General features: G+C 34.7%; 1 protein-coding gene and 1 long non-coding RNA gene across 2 annotated transcripts; both read right to left on the bottom strand.

The window, feature by feature from the left end:
- Window positions 1-3626: 3626 nt before the first annotated feature.
- LOC107566086 (G-protein coupled receptor 4-like) lies at window positions 3627-20917 on the bottom strand. Its single transcript, XM_016251462.1, has 2 exons — window positions 20478-20917; window positions 3627-7431 (listed from the first exon to the last, which is right to left on the bottom strand). Exon 2 carries the CDS (start codon window positions 7426-7428, stop codon window positions 6424-6426), a length of 1005 nt encoding a protein of 334 aa, XP_016106948.1. The 5' UTR covers window positions 7429-7431; window positions 20478-20917; the 3' UTR covers window positions 3627-6423.
- Window positions 4923-24073, bottom strand: LOC107566087 (uncharacterized). The gene is made up of 3 exons (XR_001606458.1): window positions 23548-24073; window positions 15416-15422; window positions 4923-4934 (listed from the first exon to the last, which is right to left on the bottom strand). It is a non-coding gene; the product is annotated as an uncharacterized lncRNA (long non-coding RNA).
- Between the last annotated feature and the right edge of the window lie 2 nt (window positions 24074-24075).

The raw sequence follows: 24075 nt of genomic DNA, 5'->3' as shown, positions 1-24075 counted from the left end.
ATAAAATGTATTAGAAATGGCATCAAAAAGACAAGATGGAACGCCTTTAAATATTATTACCCCTCATACATGTGTAAAATATTCCATTGGCTTCATTGCCATTTTAATTTTGTCTATTGCCGCTATGCCTTAATGTGAAATGCAATCAGGGTAGTCAGCTAGTTATGATGCACTTATTTTACAGAAACTTCAAGTGTCTGCCCCACATTTCCCAAGGTAAACCATGCAGGGATTTGCATAAATTTGCATAGGCCGTTCAGAAGAGAAAACAACAATGAATGAGACAAATGGCAAAATGCGCCAGACACTGAAATACAAGCAAGCTGTATTTGCACAGCTTTAAAAACAAAATTGCATAAACTGGGACAGCTATCAGCTGCTAATCTGTATGCATTTTGTTTTCTAAAAATTATAGCTTTAGCTCTACAGCTGTAGGTTTATATGATGTGAACCACTTTAAATTTCCTGGTGTGTGATATGAAATTGCATTATTATCAAGTAATTATCAGAGAGATGATTATGTGGCTTTGCCGTATGGACATTTTTTTTTTAAACTATCTGGAGCTCTTAGCATTCTGTGTACTCTGTATGTTCAATAAATAAGTAAGGACAAGAAGAAAATACAAAATTGCATAAACTGGGACAGCTATCAGCTGCTAATCTGTATGCATTTTGTTTTCTAAAAATTATAGCTTTAGCTCTACAGCTGTAGGCTTATATGATGTGAACCACTTTAAATTTCCTGGTGTGTGATATGAAATTGCATTATTATCAAGTAATTATCAGAGAGATGATTATGTGGCTTTGCCGTATGGACATTTTTTTTTTAACTATCTGGAGCTCTTAGCATTCTGTGTACTCTGTATGTTCAATAAATAAGTAAGGACAAGAAGAAAAAAATCTTAATCAATAGCGCTCTGAGGAAGAGAGATGAATAGAGGTCTTGCTCATAAATAAGCTCCTCTGTCTTGGTATCTCATTTCATTCACATTCAAATCCACTGTGAATAAAGACAGATCTGTCACGCAAAGCGAACTTGCCCCAAGTGAATTTATCTTAGCCATACTGTACAAAAAATAAAAAATAAATACATGATAATCACTGCCTGCCATGAGCAATAGCAATTTTGCTTGTTAGAATAAAATTAGCCACCAAATAATGTGTTCTCTTCGAAGAGATAGTCCACCCAAAAATTCTGTCATCATTTAATCACCTTCATACCGTTGTATACCTGTATGACTTTGTTGCATCTTGAAACACAAAATAACACTGGACCCCATTTACTTTTATTGTATGCTGAAAAACAGTTTAAAGAAAATACAAAAAAAGAAATACGTACGGGTTTGGAACAACATTATGACAGAAAATTGTCATTTTCGGATGAAATCCTCTTAATAGTCTGAAGGCTTTCAAATCTCTATGCATTACATGTGGTGCATCAGTGACATATTTCATCATAAGACAGGAAACTCATATGACACTGATTTGTTTGATGGGAACAGTTTGCTCCCTCTTACCAAGAGCTCATGCTGTGTTTCTTTGAGATAGATTGTATATGCCTCACATTTCATGTCCATTTGTCTTCAAGCTGCCAGAAATAGGTGTCACAGGGTCAACTATTACCAAATAGAAGCGAAAAATTATTCTGGAAGAGCTGGAATGGAATAAAAAAAGCTCCTGTGCCAGAGAATTGGTGTAAGATATGTTGGTTTGCCCTTGTGGTTTTTGTAAGCAGGTTGATCTGCATTTACATGTATACTGTAAGTAGACACTATTTGTCTATTATGTTATATGAAGGTATCTTTTCCATGATGGGTTTGATCCTCAATGACTCTTGGTCATTGAACCTGTGGCAATATTTGAATTGATGTAAATGCGAGTGAGCTATTAATAATAATATAAATGTTGGTCTCTTCCCACAAAGCTGCTGTTTACGATATATAGTTTGAGAACCACTTCTAAGACACTTTTTTTTGCTAATTTTTGGAGTTTGGAAAGCCCATTTACTCTCATTGTAAAGAAAAGAGCAGGCCAGTTCATTCTGCCTCACATTTCCTTTTGTGCTCTGTGGAAGAGAGAAAATCAAAGAGGTTTGGAGCGACATGGGGATGAGTGCATGAACTATTTCTTCAACCCCTTTCTTTTATGCTCCTTGAACCAATATTTGCAGGGACAAAAGAAGCAGTCAAATACTGCTAATACATACTTCCAATTATCAGATTCTATTATGGATGGTTTATATAATTATTTTTTTACTCTTGTTTTATGCTAGAGATTATTTTAGTAAGAAACAGAGGGGAAAAAAGCAAGTGACTCTAAAATTCCCAGAAATATTTTTTTATGGAACATTATGTTCAGAGACCTTGTGTTACTAATTTTGCAAGGTTTCCACAGAAAGCAGGGCAAGAAGCTACATATATCAACAGCTTTAACCCTTTACATAAAAGTATGTATGCAATTTATAAACATGTTACTGTCTGCAAAATAGAAAAATAAATAAGTGAATTCAAATCAAAAATGTGTTTCAGCAAAATTTAACAATCAGTTTAATCAAAAAATATATTTAATGTGTATGTAAAACAAACATTATAAATATTTTTTTTTGCTTTTTTTATTGCTAATTGAGACTTTTGGTTTGATAAGACATTCATAAGGCACCACTATTGTTTGTTGCTGCATAACAACATATTGTGAATCCCATATTAAAGACTCGGGCCTACATGTGGAAAAAAAGTTGGGTTATTGTGAAGTCAAATATGATCTCCTGGTCTCTCATTTAGAGTCACTAATGGATTCCAAAATCCCTTTGTCTCACCAGGCGCTGTAATTACAAAGAGGTTGACCTGTTGAGAGAATAATAATGAGGTGTATGATCCCAACTGCAACCACCCTGACGACCTCTTTTCTTATTTTGAATCCATAAATTTCACTTGGTGTGGTCTCAGTCATCCCTGTGAGGTTTTCAGTCCAAAAGGTCATTCCAAGCTCCGTGGTGATGCCACATGAATAATAGTCAGTTGCTGTCAGAATGTCAGTCAAAGTGATGAATAAAAGGCTAATTTGATCAATTAAAGTGATGTTTCATTTTTATTTGTTTTTGACAGCTTATATGACGTTTCATATCATCATCCCACCACCCTAACAAAAAATACTAAAAGATTCCAATAAGAATCAAATTAGAATTTCTATCATAATTTGGAACCATTCTAATGAGATTCGTATAGGAATTGAGATATGAGAACAAGCTGCTGCAAAGGAAATGAACAGGATAGGAACAAAATCCTTTGTGCACCTTCCCAGAAAGTCCTAGATAGGAATCTTACAGGAATGTTACAAAATATGATAGAAACTCTCATTAAAATTCTGTACAGTTTACTTATTGGAATCCTTTCAGATTTGTTTTGACAAGGGTGATTTCATCATTCCACCTCTCATATATATAAATATATATATATATATATATAAATATATATATATACAATGTATTTTTGGCTATTGCTACAAATATACCCAAGTGACTCAAGACTGGTTTTGTGGTCCAGGGTCACATAAATATATTATACCATAAAGTGACAGTAAAGCCAGATTTAATTTTTAAATAAATACTGTTCTTTTGAACTGTCTATTCATTATGATTTTCTCAAATCAACACTTGTTTGAAAACAGCAGCAATTGCAAAAAATACTGTGCAGCATTACTATATTTAATAAAATGAATGAGCCCAATACCGACCTAGCCCAATGCTATTAACAATAGTATATACATACAAGGTCCTATTCTTCATTGATTTTGGTGTGAAACGTGTCCCGGACATGTTTTCGTGAGATTCACTCCTTAGGTACTTAGTTAAACAAAATCAATTATCTGCATTTTGATGCAATGCCAGGTTGTGCCTCCTACATGAACATGCTCTCTCACCTCCATCTGTTGTCTGCATTCAGGAAGGTGCAAATCAATTGCTCGAGCAGAGAAAAGCAGACACAGTGTTCTGTGCTGTTCTCGTCTAAATCCCTCCAGACTTCCTGTTGCGGCGAGACCTCATCGGCAGCTTCATTGTGTAATGCAGAATAGCTTGCATTAGTTCTATTGAGATGCAATACCGTTATTATGATGAAAGAATGTGGCTTTCTTTCCTTAAGTGAACCTCGCAGAAATTTTCTGGCCCATATAGACGGATGACAGCACAAACAAGTAAATTCTAACACCATATGGCATCCCATTTCCATCTTCCCTGAATGGCACAGCGTCTGGTGCGATAGGTGAAAGTGAGCAGTCATTTAAACCATTCAGACTGCAGATCAGGTACTCAAAGCTGCAATTCATTGCTTCACTCACACTCCAAAATCACTCCATTCAGATGGTCTGTGGCATTTTACAGTAGAGCAGAAGGCCACTCTCATTCACAGACTTACAGAAGACTGCAGTCACATGAGAGCCACTCATCTATAGAGGCAATCATTCTAGCGGAAGGTGGGTGAACAAAGCTGTACAAAGTTTATTGTGGGCGATACCTGTTAGAGATGCTACGCAAACGTTGCTCCTCATCAGCCCTCTCGAACACTTGCTGGTGTCATATGGGTTGCTCTCACTTCAGAAACCAGCATGATTACACTGAAAGTAGATGTTCCCACCTATTGAATAAAACACTAATCATTTTACCTCCGTTTAAAGAGCTGTAACGGAAGCATCACTTCCCTAAATGTGGCATAACTGTCAGAATGAGAACATTTATTTTATTTCGTAATGCACTGTTTATTTTGCAGTAATGTTACATGAGAGAAAACGTAGAGAGTAGCAACATGCTGTGCATTGAAATTGCTTACATTGCAACAAGTTGTTTTTAACATCCAGATTAAATCTTTAACGGCTAAATCTAGTTTAACGGTAAGTTACAGGGAATCGTCTGTGAATTAAACAAAGACAAACAAGTGATGCTTTATCCCACAATAACAACACTTGGTCTGAGTATGGCTCTCACATAGAAAGTTCAAGTGATTCAAGGCTCCTTCAAAGACAGGGATACTGGTCCTGTTACGCTGCAAATCCGTAATTTGTAAACATCCTCTCGATGTTTGTAAAGACACAGATAAATATATCACAGCTCAGATAAAACAACAAAGTAATAATTCATATTTTGTTCACACAAGTAGACATAATGGAGTCTGAGTACAAAAGCCTGCACATATCCATGCTGTAGGCAAGACCAAATTTGAGATTCAAGACCAGAAGATCAAGATCAGGAGAGGGTGGAGTTTAATCCAGGAGAAAGACCAGAAGAGGAATTAATCTATCCACATGCTCCTGAGTCCATGGCAAGAACAAAATCAGTCTTGAGGACAAAGATCAAAACCATGAATAAATGATCTTGGACTTGGACTCAAGGACCAAACCAAAACCATGAAAATATAATCTTGGACTTGGACTCAAGGACCAAGATGCAAATATGTTCTTAGACTCAGATTCAAAAATTTAAATATGGTCTTTGGCTTGTTTTTGAGGACCAAGACCAATACCAAAACCATGAAAATATAGTCTTGGACTTGGACTTGGATTCAAGGAACAAAGCAAAAGCCATGAAAATATGTTTGTGGACTCTAGGACCAAGACCAAAATTATGAAAATATATTCTTAGACTCAGATTCAAAGACCAATGCCAAAAATATGGTCTTGGACTCGTACCTGATGACCAAGACCAATACCAATACCAAAACAATAAAAACATAGCCTTGGACTCGGATTTGAGGAACAAGGGCAAAACCATAAAAATATGGTCTTAGACTCAGACTAAAAGCATATTTTCATGGTCTTGGTCATGAACTCAGGAGCGTGTGAACTTGTCCTTGACTTGGATTTGACCCTCTTCTGGTCTCTGTCATGACTTGGACAAATGAATTGGGCTTGACTAGACACTGTCATACAGTGGCTAATTCACTAAACAATAACTTTTGTAATACACAGTATTTCGGCACAAAAACAGCATCTCAAACAGCCACAATCCAGTTTAACTAGGCTCTATATGCAATAAAAAGTGCTGCAGCATCAGTATTGTCAGTACAAGTCATTGTTTTCTATGTAAATTAAGCTTATTATACAGTAGATACGCTTTACTCCCAAAACTTGGTGCAATTTGCCTATTACCACCTGCAGAAAAGCAAGCGGTTTGCAGTCACGGTGGCAGTTATTTGTCAAAAAGTTAGTTCAGGTGTCTGGATCACAGTGCTGGAGCACGCCAGATTGTAAAGCCTGCCGGACCCTCCACAACTTAACAACATGAACACATCCACAAGATTGTGCCCATGCTGTCAATGCAAACAATTTGGGCGAGTTTGTGCTGGTCACTGATTTGTGAAATTCCTGAATGGGTTCAAAAACAGTGTGTACGCTATCAAATGCAAGTCTGTTTTCAAAGATCTGAGGTTGGTTTTAACCCAAGTTGGTTACTCTTGTCTTACATTGGGACTCAACAAGATGGCTTCGTCTCACCTGTGTCTGCTTGTTTTTCGAACAGAACAACCTCATATCTTCCCTTACTCCATTACTGGCCAAAACATAGAGCACTGGGTCCACCACACTGTTCAGGCTGGATAGTGCGAGGGAGCAAGTGAAGGGCAAATACATCGCTTGTTCAAAACTGCAGGTTTGTTCATGTCCCAAATAAAAGAAGGTGATGGACCTCACCATCAGGAGGATATGGTATGGCGCAAAGCAAAAGGAGAAAATGCCAATGACCCCCATAGACAGAATCTTCACTTTGCGCTTGCCTCGATCGTCCACCCCTCTGCTTTGCTGCACCTTGGTTGGGATCAACCAGTAGCAGACGGAGATGATCACCAGAGGCAAGAGGAAACCAATTCCGACCCGTATCAGGTTGAACATCGCAATGCGTTCCGTCATGGGGAAGGTCTCGTAGCACGTTTGCTCAGCGTCATCCAGTGGATCCGATAACTTGTCCAGGTACAGCACCAAAGAGTGCAAGGCCATGACGAAAACATAGACCAGCCCACAGATGATCCAGGCATAGCGCTGCCGGCGGAAGACTTGGACTCTCAGCGGGAAGGTGATGGCCAGGCAGCGATCGATGGAGATACAGCAGAGGAGATAGATGCTGATGTACAGGTTGGAGTAGTAAAAGAAACCAACCAGACTACAGAGTCCTTGGCCGAGGTTCCATTTGTGGTTGTTGTTGAAATAATAGACCCACAGAGGCATGGTGAGGATGTACAGGAGATCCGAGAAGGACAAACTGAGCAGGTAGATCCCTAGAACGTTCCTTCTGCAGATCTGCTGAATTATGGGCCCGATGGTGATCAGGTTGAACAGCAGCCCCAAGATGAAGGCAATGATGTAGATAGATATCAGCAGGTGACCTGCTGCCTGGGTCATGATCACACATGATGGGTTGCTTGTGTTGTATGTTGCGTTCATCATAATCTGTGTGCACAAAGAAATAAATGCACTAATAAATATCTGCATCAGAAATTTCCATAGTTTATAAAAAATCATTAATTCTCAATTCTGCATGTAGTTGTGATTCTAGATCATGTTTGCCCTCTCAAAGATCAAACTCAATTGAATTTGAGTTGATTTGAATTATAATTCAGTTGAAAATGGTGCACAACCCTGATGTAAATAGGTGGGAAATTTACCAGTTATTGCATAATTTACCACACTTTAACTTAGTAGTCAGACCTTGGCAACCACCACAAATGCAACTATGGATGGCTCCTTAACAGACTGTGTAGTACAGGAATTTACAATATTACAAAATATCCTAGTGGTTGCATTTAGTGTTGCTTGAGTAAAATCATAGTAAAATGTATACACTTTATTTTGCAGTGTCCTTGTTACAGTGTAATTATGCAGCAGTAAGTTTAACTACTGAGTAATACTAACAATGTGTTTACCAGTTAGGGTTAAGAGTTACAATTTATATATGTATATGTACTTACAATGTACTTACCTAAGAAAGTCCTGGATAATATAAGGTAACTAAATGGGTTAAGGGTAGGTTTAGGTGTAGGTTCAGGGTTACTACCTAGTTCGTGTTTACCAGTTAGGGTTAAGAGTTACACTTTATATATGTATATGTACTTACCTAAGAAAGTCCTGGATAATATAAGGTAACTAAATGGGTTAAGGGTAGGTTTAGGTGTAGGTTCAGGGTTACTACCTAGTTATTACCCAGTTATTGTAATTATAACAAGTATATAGTACCGTGTATGTACATGTGGGGTTATTGCATGTAATTATGCAAAATTTACGATTACTATTATTGTAAGTACATGTAACTTGTGTTTCAAGGACACTACAATAAAGTGTTACCTAGTTTCATAAGCATTATTAAAGCTCTAGTCTAACCAAGCTGTTTTGACTAATAATCATTCCCAGGATATGATTTGTTGATATCAACAATTCAATGTTCACTTAAAATGTGAATTCTTGATATCAACAATGTCATCTTCACTCGCATAAATCAAATTATTGATATCAAGAATTACATTTAGTGAAAAGCGTTTCATAAGCATCATTAAAGCTCTAGTCTAACCAAGCTGTTTTGACTAATAATCATTCCCAGTATATGATTTGTCTATATCAACAATTCAATGTTCACTTAAAATGTGAATTCTTAATATCAGGAATGGAATTTTCACTAATACAAATGTGAATTCTTGATATCAACAATGTCATCTTCACTCGCATAAATCAAATTATTGATATCAAGAATTACATTTAGTGAAAAAATGTCATTCTTGATATTTGTAATTGCATTTTCACTAGTTGTAATAATCTCATAATATTCAAGCATACAGCTGTTTTCAGTTTGCATGACAGATCAGGACTTTCTGCGCATGTGAAAGAGTGGTAAACCATTGACCTTTAGGTTCCAAATTTGAACACGCATTATGATGCGGTTAAACTTGGCTTGACGTTTTTGCTGTTGATTGTTGTTGATGCAGATGTTGTCATGGTGCAAAATGTAGTAATGTTTTAAAAGTCCTTTCTAGATTAATCTAGATGTTAATTATAATTGTCATGACAGATGTGAAATATCGAACTACTGAAAGTGGGGCTCAGACAATGTACTGATTTATCTACTCAGAATTTACTTTGCAAAAATGTTCTTGGAAATGGCAACTCCAAACGAAAACAACAAATTTCCGGTTGCTGCAAGTTGCAGAATGTCTGTGGTTTCAATGAAAAGTGAACAACCTGATGCACAAAACTTTACCTTTTACTTCTTATTAAGGCAAGGTGTAATGGTTAACCAGCCAAGACGAACATCAATGAGTCACTGAAAGCATTTTAGATTAACAACACCTGCACATCAAATACAACGCACTGCTATATATATATATATATATATATACAGTATATATAGCTAGACACATTTGTTGCTTATTTTATATACAAAAGTGACATTTTACACACCACACCTCTTCACATACACACCACAGTCCCTTACAAATCAAGGTTGCAAAGTCACAAAAGGTTGCAAAGTCATTCTTATCAGAAAATAACAGCTTGCAGGAAGCCTGGTAATTAATTTAAAATTAAACAAGTAGCAAAATGTCATCCCCAGTACTATTGGCTTCATGTGCCATGATTACGATGGAGAATCAAACTTGACAAAAAAAATAAAAAGAGAATAGAACAGAAATAATTATAATAATAGTCTACAGAGAAGGTTTCATATATCCTTGTATCTAAACACATAAGTATTGCACAAATATTGAATTCAGATGGATGACGGTAATCTGCTACCTCTGTGACCAAGATTGTTTCTTTTGCTATATATTATGATATGTTTTTGATATTAAAGGCAAAATGTCACCCTTGCTGTTAAACTTAATTTCATGGCTGAGCAAACGTGTTTTTGAGCTGACGGGGGAAAGAAAAGTTTTGTTAAATGTGCCTGGACTGAGTTTATAATGGATTTAAGCCTTGGCTCTGTTTTTTGAAAGTATTCCAACAACTTTTGCCTCAGATCTTGGAGATCATCGATATTTGTAGGCAGAGCCTTTACATCTGTTCATATGCCACACATATGGCATGTTTTTTCTCCATTTACACGAGTGGCAAGCCTTACACTTTAAAATCTCTTTGAAAGACGCACTTTACAATTTCCAAAAGAAAAAAGAAAAAACAACAACAATTGCCAATAAGGTTCACATCAGTTCATTTCACATCAAGCTACTACTGATCTCTCATCACTACCTGCATATCCCCTATATTCCAATGAGTTAATCTTCAGCGCTATTGCTAAACTTGTTTTTAACCTTTGGAGAGTCTTTTCACTTGCTGCCAGTCTTTGCTCAAATTCAATTCAAGACACTGTTGCCGTCTTACACAGCTGCTGGTCTCCACATAAAGGGTTTTGCAGCCCCTCAATTCTTGTTCTTCAGTGCAAGACCTGTGAGAAAATCAAACAGCCCTACCACAGTCAAAGAAAGACCTTAGTTTCACCTCACCAAAAAGCCTTATAGCTGCACTTGAACTATTAATATACTGTTCTTGCTTTTAAGACGAGCATCATAGTATTGCTCATATGCATGGACTGTATATCCCTGATCTTAAATATAACATTTTGATGCAAAACTCATCTTGTTCCATTTCTAATACAGACTTGAATGATACCTCAAATGATGTGGCTTGCAATGTCTAATTTGTAAATGAATCACTCTTCTGAGTAAGATCTGTTCAATTAATTGTTTTGAACCTAAAAAAAACAGTTTATTTAAGAATTGTTTTGCAAATTAAAAACTGGTATGACCATTTTATTAGTGATGTCAAATGATTAATCGTGATTAATTGCATCCAAAATAAAAGTTTTTTTGTTTACATAATATATGTTTGTGTACTGTTTATTATGTATATATAAATACACACACATACAGTATATATTTTCAAAATATTTACATGCATATATTTATATTCATATAATTTATATTATATATAAATATAATTAATATAAAAACACATTTTTTCTGAAATATATACATGCATGTGTGTGTATTTTTATATACATAATAAATATACACAGTACACAAACATATATTATGTAAACAAAAACTTTTATTTTAGATGCGATTAATCGCGATTAATCGTTTGACAGCGCTACATTTTATCGACATGCATATGAATTTAGTTTTCATATGTATTTAAAGACATACTACTAAACATTTTCATCTGAAATAAGTATATTTTTTTATTTGTAACAAATTATGGTAATACGATAAAAAATGATGGTAATATGATAACATTTTGATAGTCCCCTTTAGACATTCTACTAACTATAAGCAACTTTGCAACTGCATGTCAAGTTATTCTACTACTTAACCCTAACACTCTACTAATACTCTAAAGAGAGTTAGTTGACAGTTGGAAAGTTACTTATAGTTAGAAAAATGTCTAAAGTGAACTATCATATTATATTTTAAAGAATTAACTGAAATGTGCGCACAAAACACCCTTATTTACAGTATATTTATTAAATATGGCTTTATTTTGGAACATGTGATGTGGCAGGGACCACATGATGACACATCGAATACCTGAATCATTTGTTTTTTCTCCAGTTCTTTGAAGTTTAACTGATTGTAACATCTCATTCACAGAATGAGTCAGCCTCCTAATAGTGTGTGTGGTTTATTGAGGAGAGGTTGCTAATATTTTAAAGTGAGCTGATTTATTTTCACATGAGAAACTAAACATCATCTCAAGATCAAAATGTCATGGGGACTGTGGTGGGCAAACGGGGTGGGCTCATTTGATTTGGACCAGGAAGCAAAACAACTACTCATAACACGGTGGCACATGGGGGATTCTACACAGGAAAGCACCTCTACTCTCAGCTGCCAGTCCTGGTACAGTACGTGCAGTAATGTGTTTTGTGTAATGTCGGCAAGCATGTGCTAAGAACAAAATGTGATCTGGAGAGATGTCAAGATAAAAATAAATAGATCCAAATCATATTAATGTAGTTTTGTTTGCAAGTAGGGATAGATCACCCAAACATGAAAGTTGTTGGCAGTGTTGGGAAGGTTACTTTGGAGATGTAATAGGTTACAGATTACAAATTTCTAGGGGCTGCACCGACTAATCGACTTCAATGCTCTGCTATAACGCATTAAGCTTGACGTTGACATTTACACTCTGTTTCCAAACAGTTAAAATGACAAATAAATGCATACTCTGAAAGCGCTCCACAAGATATGTGTGATTATATTACTGGATGCTCGAAATTGAACTGGAGAATGCACGTTTTAAACAGCTTATTGTACAGGTAAGTTATCTCGCCATTCTATAATGCGCTGCTGCACTGTAACACACACACATAGGCTACAGACAGTAGCTCGTAAATCACGCACAGATCGCGAGCACACAGAATCATTCAGCGCGGAAATGTATTGTCAACACTAGTTGACTTCGACTCAACTTTCATCAAATAAAGTCGACTTTAAAAAATCAGAAATCGTTCAACCCCTACAAATTACCCTATTTAACATGCAAAGTAGTGTAACTATTTCAGTTACTTTCTTAATGTAACTGATTACATTTGATTACTTTTCTAAATTTTTCACGAATACTTTCAACTGCTAATTATTTTCAAACATTTAAAGCAGGCAGGGTTAACTCTGCAGTAGTACTCAACACTAATTACTGTCACACTTTCAAAATACTTCATCGCTTGAATTAATATTATAATATTTACATTTTAAAGCAGAGCCACCACTTAAACTCAGACTTTACACCTCTTATCACTTTAAGATTGTTCCGAGGTTAAACACATATTTAAAATCATAACACGATATAGTTTAATAGCTACTCTATGATACTGTTTTGAAATCAAATCTTTGCATTGCTATGACAGAAAACCATGGAAGCGCCGTTTCCGCCACTGAATAAAAAATAAAAAAGGTAATTGCGAATTTTTATCTCACAATTCTGACTTTTTTCTCAGAATTGCGTGATATAAACTCGCAATTGCGAGTTATAATGTCAGAATTGCGAGATATAAAGTCAGAATTGCGAGATATAAAGTCAGAATTGCGAGATATAAAGTCAGAATTGCGAGATATAAAGTCAGAATTGCGAGATATAAAGTCAGAATTGCATGATATAAACTCACAATTCTGAGAACATATCAGTATTTCCCCCCCCCCCCTCAAAATTTGACTTTTATCTCGCAATTCTGACTTTATAATTCACAATTGTGAGTTTATATCATGCAATTCTGACTTTATATCTCGCAATTCTGACTTTATATCTCGCAATTCTGACATTATAACTCGCAATTGCGAGTTTATATCTCACAATTCTGTGAAAAAAGTCAGAATTGTGAGAAAAAGTTTTTATTCAGTGGCGGAAACGGGCTTCCATAGAAAACACTGGAATATAACAGTGCCTTAAAAAAAAAAACAAATGTCAATCTTAAAAAAATAAAGCATATAACCAAAATAGAAAATAAAACTGTTATCAAATAAGCATGTGTTCTATTCTGTGTCCTACACTTCTGTGTGTGTGTGAAAATATTCAGATGTAACCCCCTTTGTAATCGTTAACATTTTCATAAGTAACTGTAATTTAATTACTCTTTTATTTTTCTCATGTATTTTGTAATTAAATTATGTAATTTCATTACATGTAACTAGTTACTCCCAACACTGGTTGTTGGTTAGCCATTGACTTTTTTTTTTCATACCATGGATGTCATGGCTACCGGCAACATTTTTTTTTTTACCAACATTCTTTAAAATCTTCTTCTTCTTTTGTGTTCCACAGAAGACAGAAACTCATACAGGTTTGGAACAACTTAAGTATGAGTAAATCATGACTTTTTATTTTTGGGTGAACGCTCCCTTTAAGTAGCCTTTTATTTCCTTAATATTATATTATCTGCACAATATGTGGCTGCAAACAAAGACAAGTAAAACATTTAAGTATCAAATTACTTTTTAAAAGTTTTATGTATTCACAGACCTCTGCTTCATGCAAGAGACTTTGAGATCTTAACGGTCTTCTTAATCTGCTTTATCAAACTCAGGCGTACTAACAGCATTAGCTGCTAGAGTGATTGGCCTAGCAGCAGTATGTTACACTAAAATTCAATTCAGGTCTAACGGAGCGACGGTTTTTAAGCAATGTGCACAATTCACCCTACCCGTGCAAACAGAGGAAAAATCAATAGTCGGGTAACCTGAGCACACTCTCTTAAAGCTTCAAATATGACTTTGAGATGTAGAATTAGATTGAACCAGCAAATACACAACAGTCTCCCATACAATACAAATAAAAATTGAAAACTGCATCATAAACAGCCTCCCCTTCAGCTCTGCTGTAGTACCGAATCATTATTCTTCAAGTCTGCACTGTAAAAAAAATTCTGTAGTTTTTACAAAAAAAATTTGCTGTGGTTGCCAGAATAATTTTGTAAAAGATACAGAAAAACAGTAAACACATTTACGGCCAAAAACTGTAAATTTTACAGTATAAAACTGTAATTTACGAACAAGAAAATTTGAATGTAAACCAGTAAATTCAACAATGCACACTGCTATTAAAATCTGTTTTGTACCTTTAACATACTGACAACCACCATAATAATGCAGGTGGTAAAAGAGAAAGCCACATGAAGAATCAAAGCTCATCACAAGTAGCTTCGCCACAAGCAGAAGTATATACTAATATATAGAAGGTGCACAGAGTCATTCATGCAAACACAAAACACCATCATGGTAACACACGTGATACTTAAATAATGCATTAAACTTTCATTAAACAACAGAAGATGTAACATAAAGCCCAAATATACATAACTAATAACAAAAACTTAAAAAAAAACATAATTTAAACAAAATAATTTCAAATGTGGAGTGTCATGCAGGGAATTCTGGGAATATCAGTTTACAGTTTTTGACTGTAAATTATACATTGATTTGTTATTTTTACTTCTAAAAACTGTAAAATTAACAGCATTTTACTGTAAAATTACATGAAATGTCTGGTTAGATATTTTACAGTTTTTCCCTGTATATAGTACGGGAACTTACTGTTAACCTGTTAACAGTTTTTTTCCGTAGCGTTTTTACAAAATTTTACAGTTAAAATTACACTTATTTTTTTACAGTGTGATGGTTATTTCGGGATAAGCGATGATAAAGATGTGCTGTGATTCACTTGCTGTGAAGTCTATGCTAATGATACTGTCATTTCAAAATGTGTCCGGCTGTTTTCGTGCATTTTTTTTTTTCATGTTTAATTTACGTCATGAAGTAAGAGGGCATGTGGTGTGCCCTTTAAAGTCTGCAACAGGATTGTGGTTGAAATTTAGATCATGCATCACAAAATAGAAACTGCACATTGTTTACTGTTGTTTAAATGGAATATTCACTTTTAAACCAATACCAACATACACCATATATCTCTGATGCTCTGATGACTTTAAACACCACATAATGATGTTTTCGGATTTTGCATATAAATGTTGCCACTCAAACACCAGATATTACAAACATGGACACAGGCCAAGAAATTAATTTAAACCATAACCACAAGATCCAAACCACAAAAGGGGCTGTACCATAAAGGAAATACACAGGTACTTTAATATAATATTTTCCAAGTTCAGAATGTTTGACGTGAAAAGTCCAAAACGGATCAAGTGAGCAATGAATCGTATGGTTTTGTTGTGTTCCTACTCACTCCTTTGTGAAAAATAAGTATACCTTGGCATACTTTTAAAAGCATATTACAGAAATAAAACACTTTAAAAGATTCACTTAAGTGCAAACTTAATATAATGTTTTCAGGCACTTAATTGCATGTTAAAATATATTATTTAATTGCAATTATAAATTAAGACTTCAGATGCAAACACCTCTAAATACTTTTTTTTTCTTTTAAATGAGCAATTTTTATCAGGCTCCTGTGTTTAGTTATTTTTCTTTTAATGGCAAAGAAAAGGTTATTAGTCAGTTACTGAATGCCTTATTTTAAAAAATGTCCAGTGTTATTTTCATAGGAGCCTGATAAAAATGCTCATGTAAAAGAAAATTATTAGACGGACTAAGAGGTTTTTGCATCTGAAATCTTCAAATATACAAATGTATTCAATTATATTAATCCTTTATGCAATTTCAAATAACGTACTTCATGTGTTTTAGTATGCAATCAGTCAACACATCAAAATAACTGCATTACATTAAAGAAAAACAAAAGATTATTTAAACAATGATTTAAAATGTACTTTAAAATCATTAATTTTACATTATTTCAAAGTGCACTTTTTAAAAGTGTACTTAAGCATGTTAAAAACATGCAATTGTATGCAACATGCAAGTGTACTCTCTTTAAGTACATTTAAGTGGCCTTTTTATTCATATTAAATGATCTGTTTTGAAAATATACTTTTAAGATTTGACGTTCACTACAAGTGCACATTTAATACAATTAAGTTCATTTTTTTCACAGCTGCTGAAAGCATAAAAAAAACAGTTATCATTTGGTGTTCCTTTAAAAGAACAGTTGTTGTTGTTTTCACATCATGTTTTTTTTTATCAGATTGCATATTTGGGGCTCAATAAAGCAAAAGGCCATTAGGGTGTGCATTCCACTGATTTTTTCGATGTTAGGGATGGTCTAACAACTGTTTTAGTGATAGTATTATTAAAAATCTGGGTAGGATATTTTCAGTGTTTGTCCAGGAAGGGGACAAAATCCGGGATAATGTGGGACTCTTCAGTCAGCAGTTACTGTACAGTATTGATAAACACATCTACTTTAATTGAGATTTCCTTTCTGTTTCCTTTCCCTTAGCTTACGTAATGTGTTTACACTGCTTTATTCTTGTTTTGCTATTGTGATTACAGGTTTAATGAGCACCCCTGAAAGCTGTTGAGACACAGGCTAGTGGTCCGGAAAGAAGAGTGGTGGGCTGCACGTCCTGTCAGCCCCTCTGAATGGCATAATCGCCCCCTAACCAACTCCCATCCTGAGGCCACTGCATACTCAGGCTGCAGGAAAATGATGTAAGTGCAGAACAAAACTAAAAACTGTTTTTACCTTGCATCAATTTTATGTCAGTGTTATAAATTCTGTTAAGTCAGTGCAGAGACATATGACCCTAAAAATGCCTTGGGTCACGCAATGAGGAGATTGTTGATTACTCAAAAAAACAGACTAGTCTGCATCTTTTATTTTTTTTACCGAGTAAAGCACTTCACCTATTTAAAATCTTATTGGGGGGGTGAGAGAATGGTGCACTTCAGAATCAAAGGGTTCATTTTGCAAAATAGATGTCATTTCAGTTTGTCATTTACAATACATGTGTGAAAAATAATTAAAGCCAGCTTTACTATATGTAAATATAGACTAATAATTAGGACTGTCAAAAGCATAATCACGATTAATCGCATTCAAAATAAAAGTTTGGTAACACTTTCTATGAAGCCCATATTTGTAATACATGATAAGGGTATTCTTAAGGCATTATAATGAATGCATAAAAAAACGTATAATATGTTATATAATCTAATGCATAATCATAACAACAATTATAACACATTATAATGCTTACGCATTTGCGGTTATAACGTTTAAGATTATGATTATTTATAACACAATGAACACCATATTAAATCTACTTTTACATTTATAATGGACTATATATCTTGACATTGTTTATTTAAGATCTGTGCAGTATCTTACCACATCTTGTAAGTTGTTAGGTGTGGAGTGTTATTTGAGTGTTCCCTGTGAGGCTAATATTAATTTTGATGTGAGCTAGTTAATAATTTAAACTGAAAAAAATGCAATGTTTATATGTTGTTACATTTTATTTTGATGGTCCCCTTAGTCTATTGACTATAAGCAACTTTGCAACTACATGTCAACTAACTCTCATTAGAGTATTGGTAGGCTTAGGTGGGGTAAGCGATTTCTGGTAGCCAATGTTGACATTTGAAATCACCAAAACAAACACCCCTCTACCCCAAAAGGGTCTCGCCCCTATTTTGATAGCTCCGCCCCACACATACGTATGCAACCCAGGCAACGATTAGTTCTGTGAAACAAAGCAAAACCAATGTTACACCGTGTCTACAACGGACGCGAGTGGCGCGACAAAATACTATAGAACTCATTATAATCAGTAATGCTGTCTACACCATATAGATATATACATATCTATGTCTACACTGGATGCGGCGCGGCACAACACGACAAATCTCCGACAAAAAAACTGCTGCTGCGTTCTATTTATGACGTATTGACACAATTTCAAATGATTTTCAACGGTCGCTTTGTCGTGTCCAGTGTACTAGACAGACTTTAGCTGTTGCGGCGCAGACACGGTGTTACTCACCTATCGAGAAGAAACAAAGCAACCTCGACGTCTGATCGCAGGCCTTCCAGTCCTTGAGTTCTCTCCAGCGCTGGAAAGCTGATCCGATATTTACACGGGTCCTACTTCTTGCATTATTGCCTTCTTTTGTTCCGCAGACGTTTTCTTCTTTTGTTTTTTATCCGCCATCTAGCTTTCTGTCGCTCGGCTCGCTAATGTGAGCACTGAACGCTCTCTCCTCCAGATCATGAGTAGACACGCCCCTTACTGCTGATTGGCTACAAGTTTGTTTTGCTACTGGCCCGAATCAGTTTTCTAAAGCATTTTTGAAAAATCTCTTACCCCACCTTTAAGGTTAGGGTAGGTAGAATGTTGACGTACTTGCAACGTTACTTCTAGTGAGTTTGTCTGTTGGGGAACCATCAAAATAAAGTAATAGCATATATTTAGCAGACATACTACTAATACTCCAACGACTGCTAGTTGACGTTGCAGAGTTACTTATCAACTGCTGTCTAAAAGGTACCATCAAAATAATCAAACTGATATTACAGTAAAAATAGTTCAAAGCAAATGTATTACACATTCATCTGATCTGATATCTGATCTTATGGCTGTTTGAGGAAAAAAAAGTATTATTACTATTACTATACTTATAAGTGGTCTAAAGTAGCATAATAAATATATTATAACTATGGGAAATATAATCCATTGTAACTTAAGTGGATCCATCGTTCACTGTGTGTTATAAATCATCATACTCTTAAAAGCTATAACCACAAATAAGTAAATATGAATATTCATAAGAACATTTTTTATGTATTATAATAAGATGATCTAACATATAAGGTTTTTTTTTTTATAATGCATTATGCATTCATTATAATGCCTTAAGAATACCCTTATAATGTATTATAATATGGACTTCATAGAAAGTGTTACCAAAAGTTTGTGTTTACATAATATATGTGTGTGTACTGTGTATATTTATTGTTTTTATATAAATACACACATACAGTATACATTTTGAAAATATTTACATGCATTTAATAATTAATATATTTATATTCATTTAGTTTATATTATATATAAATATAGTTACTATATAAACATAAAATTTTTCTTAAACATATACCTGCACGTGTGTCTATTTATATATACGTAATAAATATACACACACATGTATTATGTAAGCAAAAACTTATTTTGAATGCGATTAATCGCGATTAATCGTTTGAGAGCACTACTAATACAAATTAATAAATAAATTTTTTAAAACATTCAACAACAATTTAGGTTTTTTTGGTCATTTTTCTGCATTAATTTTTGTATTTATTTATTATGCATATATGATGCTAATGCTGTCATGACAATGCTTTTATGACATGTTATGACAATTTTTAAATTTTTATAACAATTTGAACTTATTAATGGATTAGTTCATTGCTTTAGAGGGGACAATATGACGGTAACAGATGATGGTTAACACACCTTGAGATGTTGAGATGCACTTTTTGGAAATTTCCAGGATGTGCATCATCTCGGTTACCATCATATTTTGTCCCCTTTTACTCCATTAATGACTAATTATTAAAACCATCATAATTACCTCATCATTTCAAGAAAAAAAAAACTCTTCGAAGACAAGTGAAAGTCCCATATTTTTCTGCATGCTATATGACTGTCAGTTTATAAATTAAATCAATTCTAAGACGCACCTCATAGTTTAACAATATCACAACATTAAATCAAATTAATTGTCAGCCGTTACTTTTTCTAAGGTATAATTATCTCCCAAAATGTATTAATTTTGCTTGATTTCTCGCAATGCAATTTACTAACTTCAAAACATATTATTAGTCTGATTAAAATGTTACAAACATGTACTTTCAAAACTCCCTATTATACTAGACGTGGCAGCCGGATGCTCTATATACACATTCCAGTGTTGTGAACATTTAAAAATATTAGGATCAAGTGTCTGACAACCGCATTAGTAGTGTTACTATCTATAGCACAGGAAACAAACAAGCATGTCTACCCTCTGATTTTATCTTATTTACACATACACACTGGTTCACTATTATTCTTGTAATTCTTGTAACAAAACCAGCCCAAAAAAATGAAAGAACCTCACCTGCGAATCAACACAACGAATTATGAGTTGTTCTCCACCAGCTCCAACCAGAGAAGGGTGTCCACCCAATCCCAGTAGTGTAACTTTACAACCTCAGTCCCAGAACCGCCTCAAGTCCAGCTCCAGGCCCGCGTGACCTCTGAGAAAAGTGGCGCAGCTGAGTTCCTCAGACGTGAAGAGGGTGTCGTGCACTTTAATAATGCTTCCTGGCAGGAGAAGATCAAAAGTGACCCTGTGAGAGCAGGTTCGGCCGATGCACTTCCCGCAGAGTGGATGGAGAGGAGATGAATTGAGAGAGAGAAAGGGGAGGAGAGATATCCACATGCTCTCACACATGTATGTCTACAGGAAGATGTTAGGCTAGGGCTAGGTTGTTTTTTTGTTTTTTTCCTTAGAGCTGCATATGATAGCGTTAGAGGGAACCGCAATGAGTAAAAGCTTTTTCCAGACACGCGGTGAACGACAGATGACAAACTTCCAGTGATGGTTCAGTCTGCCTCAGAGGCAGTCTGACACAATGCCACAACTTCCTGTTTAGCATACACTGACACTGCAGACTTGTGAACATGTTCTCTGTGCTTGCCATAATGGCTGTAAAGGAATCAAACTAAAATTTGCATTATGAGCACTCAGTCATGTTTTTCCACTTTAAGACACCACTGTTAGTAAAACCTGATTGAATAGATAAATCAAAACTGAATCAAAGAAAAAAGGCTGAGACTTCTGAGAAATTTGGTTAAACCTATATAAACTTAATATTCTCTTAACTGATTATTTAATGGTTACGTTTCATGAGGAAATGTGGAGCAGTTCACCTATGTCTGATAAAAAGGTACAACTCAAGTTCATCAAAAGGTGTTTTGACCTTTCAGTGAATTTCATAAATTATTGACTATAATAATACAGGTAAGGAATGAGACTTGTATCTAAAACGTATTGTTAGATAATTCATGTTTATGCTGTACACATTGTTTTGTGGTTGCCTGCTGCTTGGGGTTCATTACTGTTTTATATTTTTAATATAAAAAATGTTATTTGTTTCATATTCTTCCCGTTTCTGCTGGTTTGCATTTTCTTTTATTTTACTAACTGACTGATTTCTAGAGTACAGAGCAGTTTCTGGACTAATACATGTGGGCTTTTCCTAAAACTGTCAGGGCAAATATGATACTTTCCATTTCCTAATGTTTTTAACTTCATAGAAACAACAAGTTTTTAGATCTGAAACAACGTAATGTACCATTCACAGTTTCAATCAGGAAATATTCGTTTGAGTTTAAACTTAAAGCAATTATTGGTTCAATTAATGTGGAACTCTATCAGCGGTTTCTGTGGCATTTTGGCGATTATCACATAGTTGTGTCCCCTCAGTTTATAAAAAACAAACAAAAAATGTGTTCACAGTAATTCACTTGCAATAGAACTAGATCTAAAATATGGTCATGCAGGATAAGCCATTGATAATAAATAGCCTATATGCTAGTAATATGCATGCAAATAAGCAAGTTAATAAGAGTTTGTCCCTAAACTAAGACTTTAGAACAGGGACACAATTCTCACTATTAACTAGTTTTTAGTTAGTTATTACTAACTAGTTATTAGCATGAATATTATTAACATAATGGCTGTTTATTAGTACTTATAAAGCACATATTTTGCATTACCATATTCTATATCCCTAATCCTACCCAATACCTAAACTAAACAACTAATAATATTGAGTTGATTGAGGCAAAAGTCGTAGTTAATGATTTGTTAATAGCTCATCTCATTGCTAGTTTTACTTGATCTTAGTGCTGCGTTCGACACTATAGATCATGACATACTCATAGATCGATTACAAAACTATACAGGTATTCAAGGGCAGGCTTTAAGATGGTTTAGATCATACCTGTCCGATCGCTACCATTTTGTTCATTTAAATGGGGAGTCATCTCAATTATCACCAGTAAAATATGGAGTGCCACAAGGCAAGAACTGGACCTTAAAATAAAGTGTGACAAAATATCAGTATTGTGAGGTATTATTATAATTTATTTTCTATTTTAATAAAGTTTAAAATGTCTTTCATTCCTTTGATGGCAAAGCTGAATTCTCAGCATCATTACTCCAGCCTTCAGTGTCACATGATTCTTCAGAAATCAGTCTAATATGCTGATATGGCTGATTTGCTGAATATTTTTATGACAACAGAGGTACTTCGAGGAATAGAAGGTTCAGTAGAACAGAATTGATTTGAAATAGATTTGTTATATAATTTTGAAATAAAATACTGTATCTTGCATTGTTGACATAAGTTAATATTTAAAATTCTAATATATTATTTAGTCTTACCATTTAAAATGAAAAAATATAAGTCTCTATATAATTGATATAATTATTCCCTTTGAATGGTAATCTGCTATTTATAAATTTTCCATTAATGACACATTAAAAAAAAAAATATATATATATATATATATATATATATATTCCATATTTTCCATATTCTGATCAAATCAGATGAGAGCGGTGGCAAGTTTTCCTTCTGGTTTTTAAGCTAAAGTGGGACATATAGTGCCTTTTGATGGTTTTCAATGATTCCATTTAAATTGTGCTATATAAACTAAATTAGCAAATGTTTCCTTTGATTTCCCTTAATAAGACATTTAATAACACATCATCATCCTCTAATATGTTACTTATCACGCCATCTTTCCCAATCTGTCGTAGTTTCACCATTAAAAGGATGATTTATAGCTCAAATGCAGATAAATGATTATACTGGTATAAGAATGAATATATTAAACCCTCTACAATGCCTTTTCTCCATAGACTTCAACTGTACAGTAAGCGCATTACTCAAACTCAACACTTTTGCTTTACAAACTGAGGAACAAGCTGAAATAATTTTCTGTGCCCACAGATGCTGTCAGTAAAGCTTAAGCCGTATTGTACCTGGAACAATTTCTCCATGTATTTTTATGTTTTTCATTTTGTCATTCTCTCTGCTAGATTCTTTTGAGAATCAATCAGGAAAAGAGGATAAAAAAAAAATCAACAGATTTATGCATCACCGTGTTTATTATACCTGCTGGCAATGCTCCGACATTACCTTCCACAAACTACATCAGAATTTCTAAGGTTACATGTGTACAAAATAGTCCTTCATAGCAATAAGTTTCAAGCAAACTTAATATTCTCAGTGACATGCAGCCTAATGCTCAGGTCTAGGGTCAGTTAGGAATAAGAATACACATCCAGTACAAGCAAAGATCAGCCGGTTGCTAACAGCGGCTGATCTGAGAACAGTCTAGGTAGTCTTTGTGCACTTATTTTGTATGCTGATAAGGCCGAGGGGCAGCCTGCTTATCAGTCCTCATAAGATAACATCCATGCTATCTTCCCCACGGAGGGCAAACCGATGACGATACTGGAAAACACCAGACTCTTGGACTTCTTCCAGGTTATTTTGTGAAATGGTTCTCAGTAATACGTAAAAAGTGGATCTGAAACTAAAGGTGGAGTCACCACAGAGCACAAAAAATAAAAAAAGTCCAGCTTAATAGATAATTTTTTTTTTCTTTGCATTTGTATCATGACTCATACATTTCTGGTG

Source organism: Sinocyclocheilus grahami, unplaced genomic scaffold (genome assembly GCF_001515645.1).
Source record: "Sinocyclocheilus grahami isolate Dianchi unplaced genomic scaffold, SAMN03320097.WGS_v1.1 scaffold1045.1, whole genome shotgun sequence".
In the NCBI taxonomy this organism is placed as follows: Eukaryota; Metazoa; Chordata; class Actinopteri; order Cypriniformes; family Cyprinidae; genus Sinocyclocheilus; species Sinocyclocheilus grahami.
The sequence above is the reverse complement of the archived record's forward strand: the minus strand, read 5'-3'. Positions and strand labels throughout refer to the sequence as shown.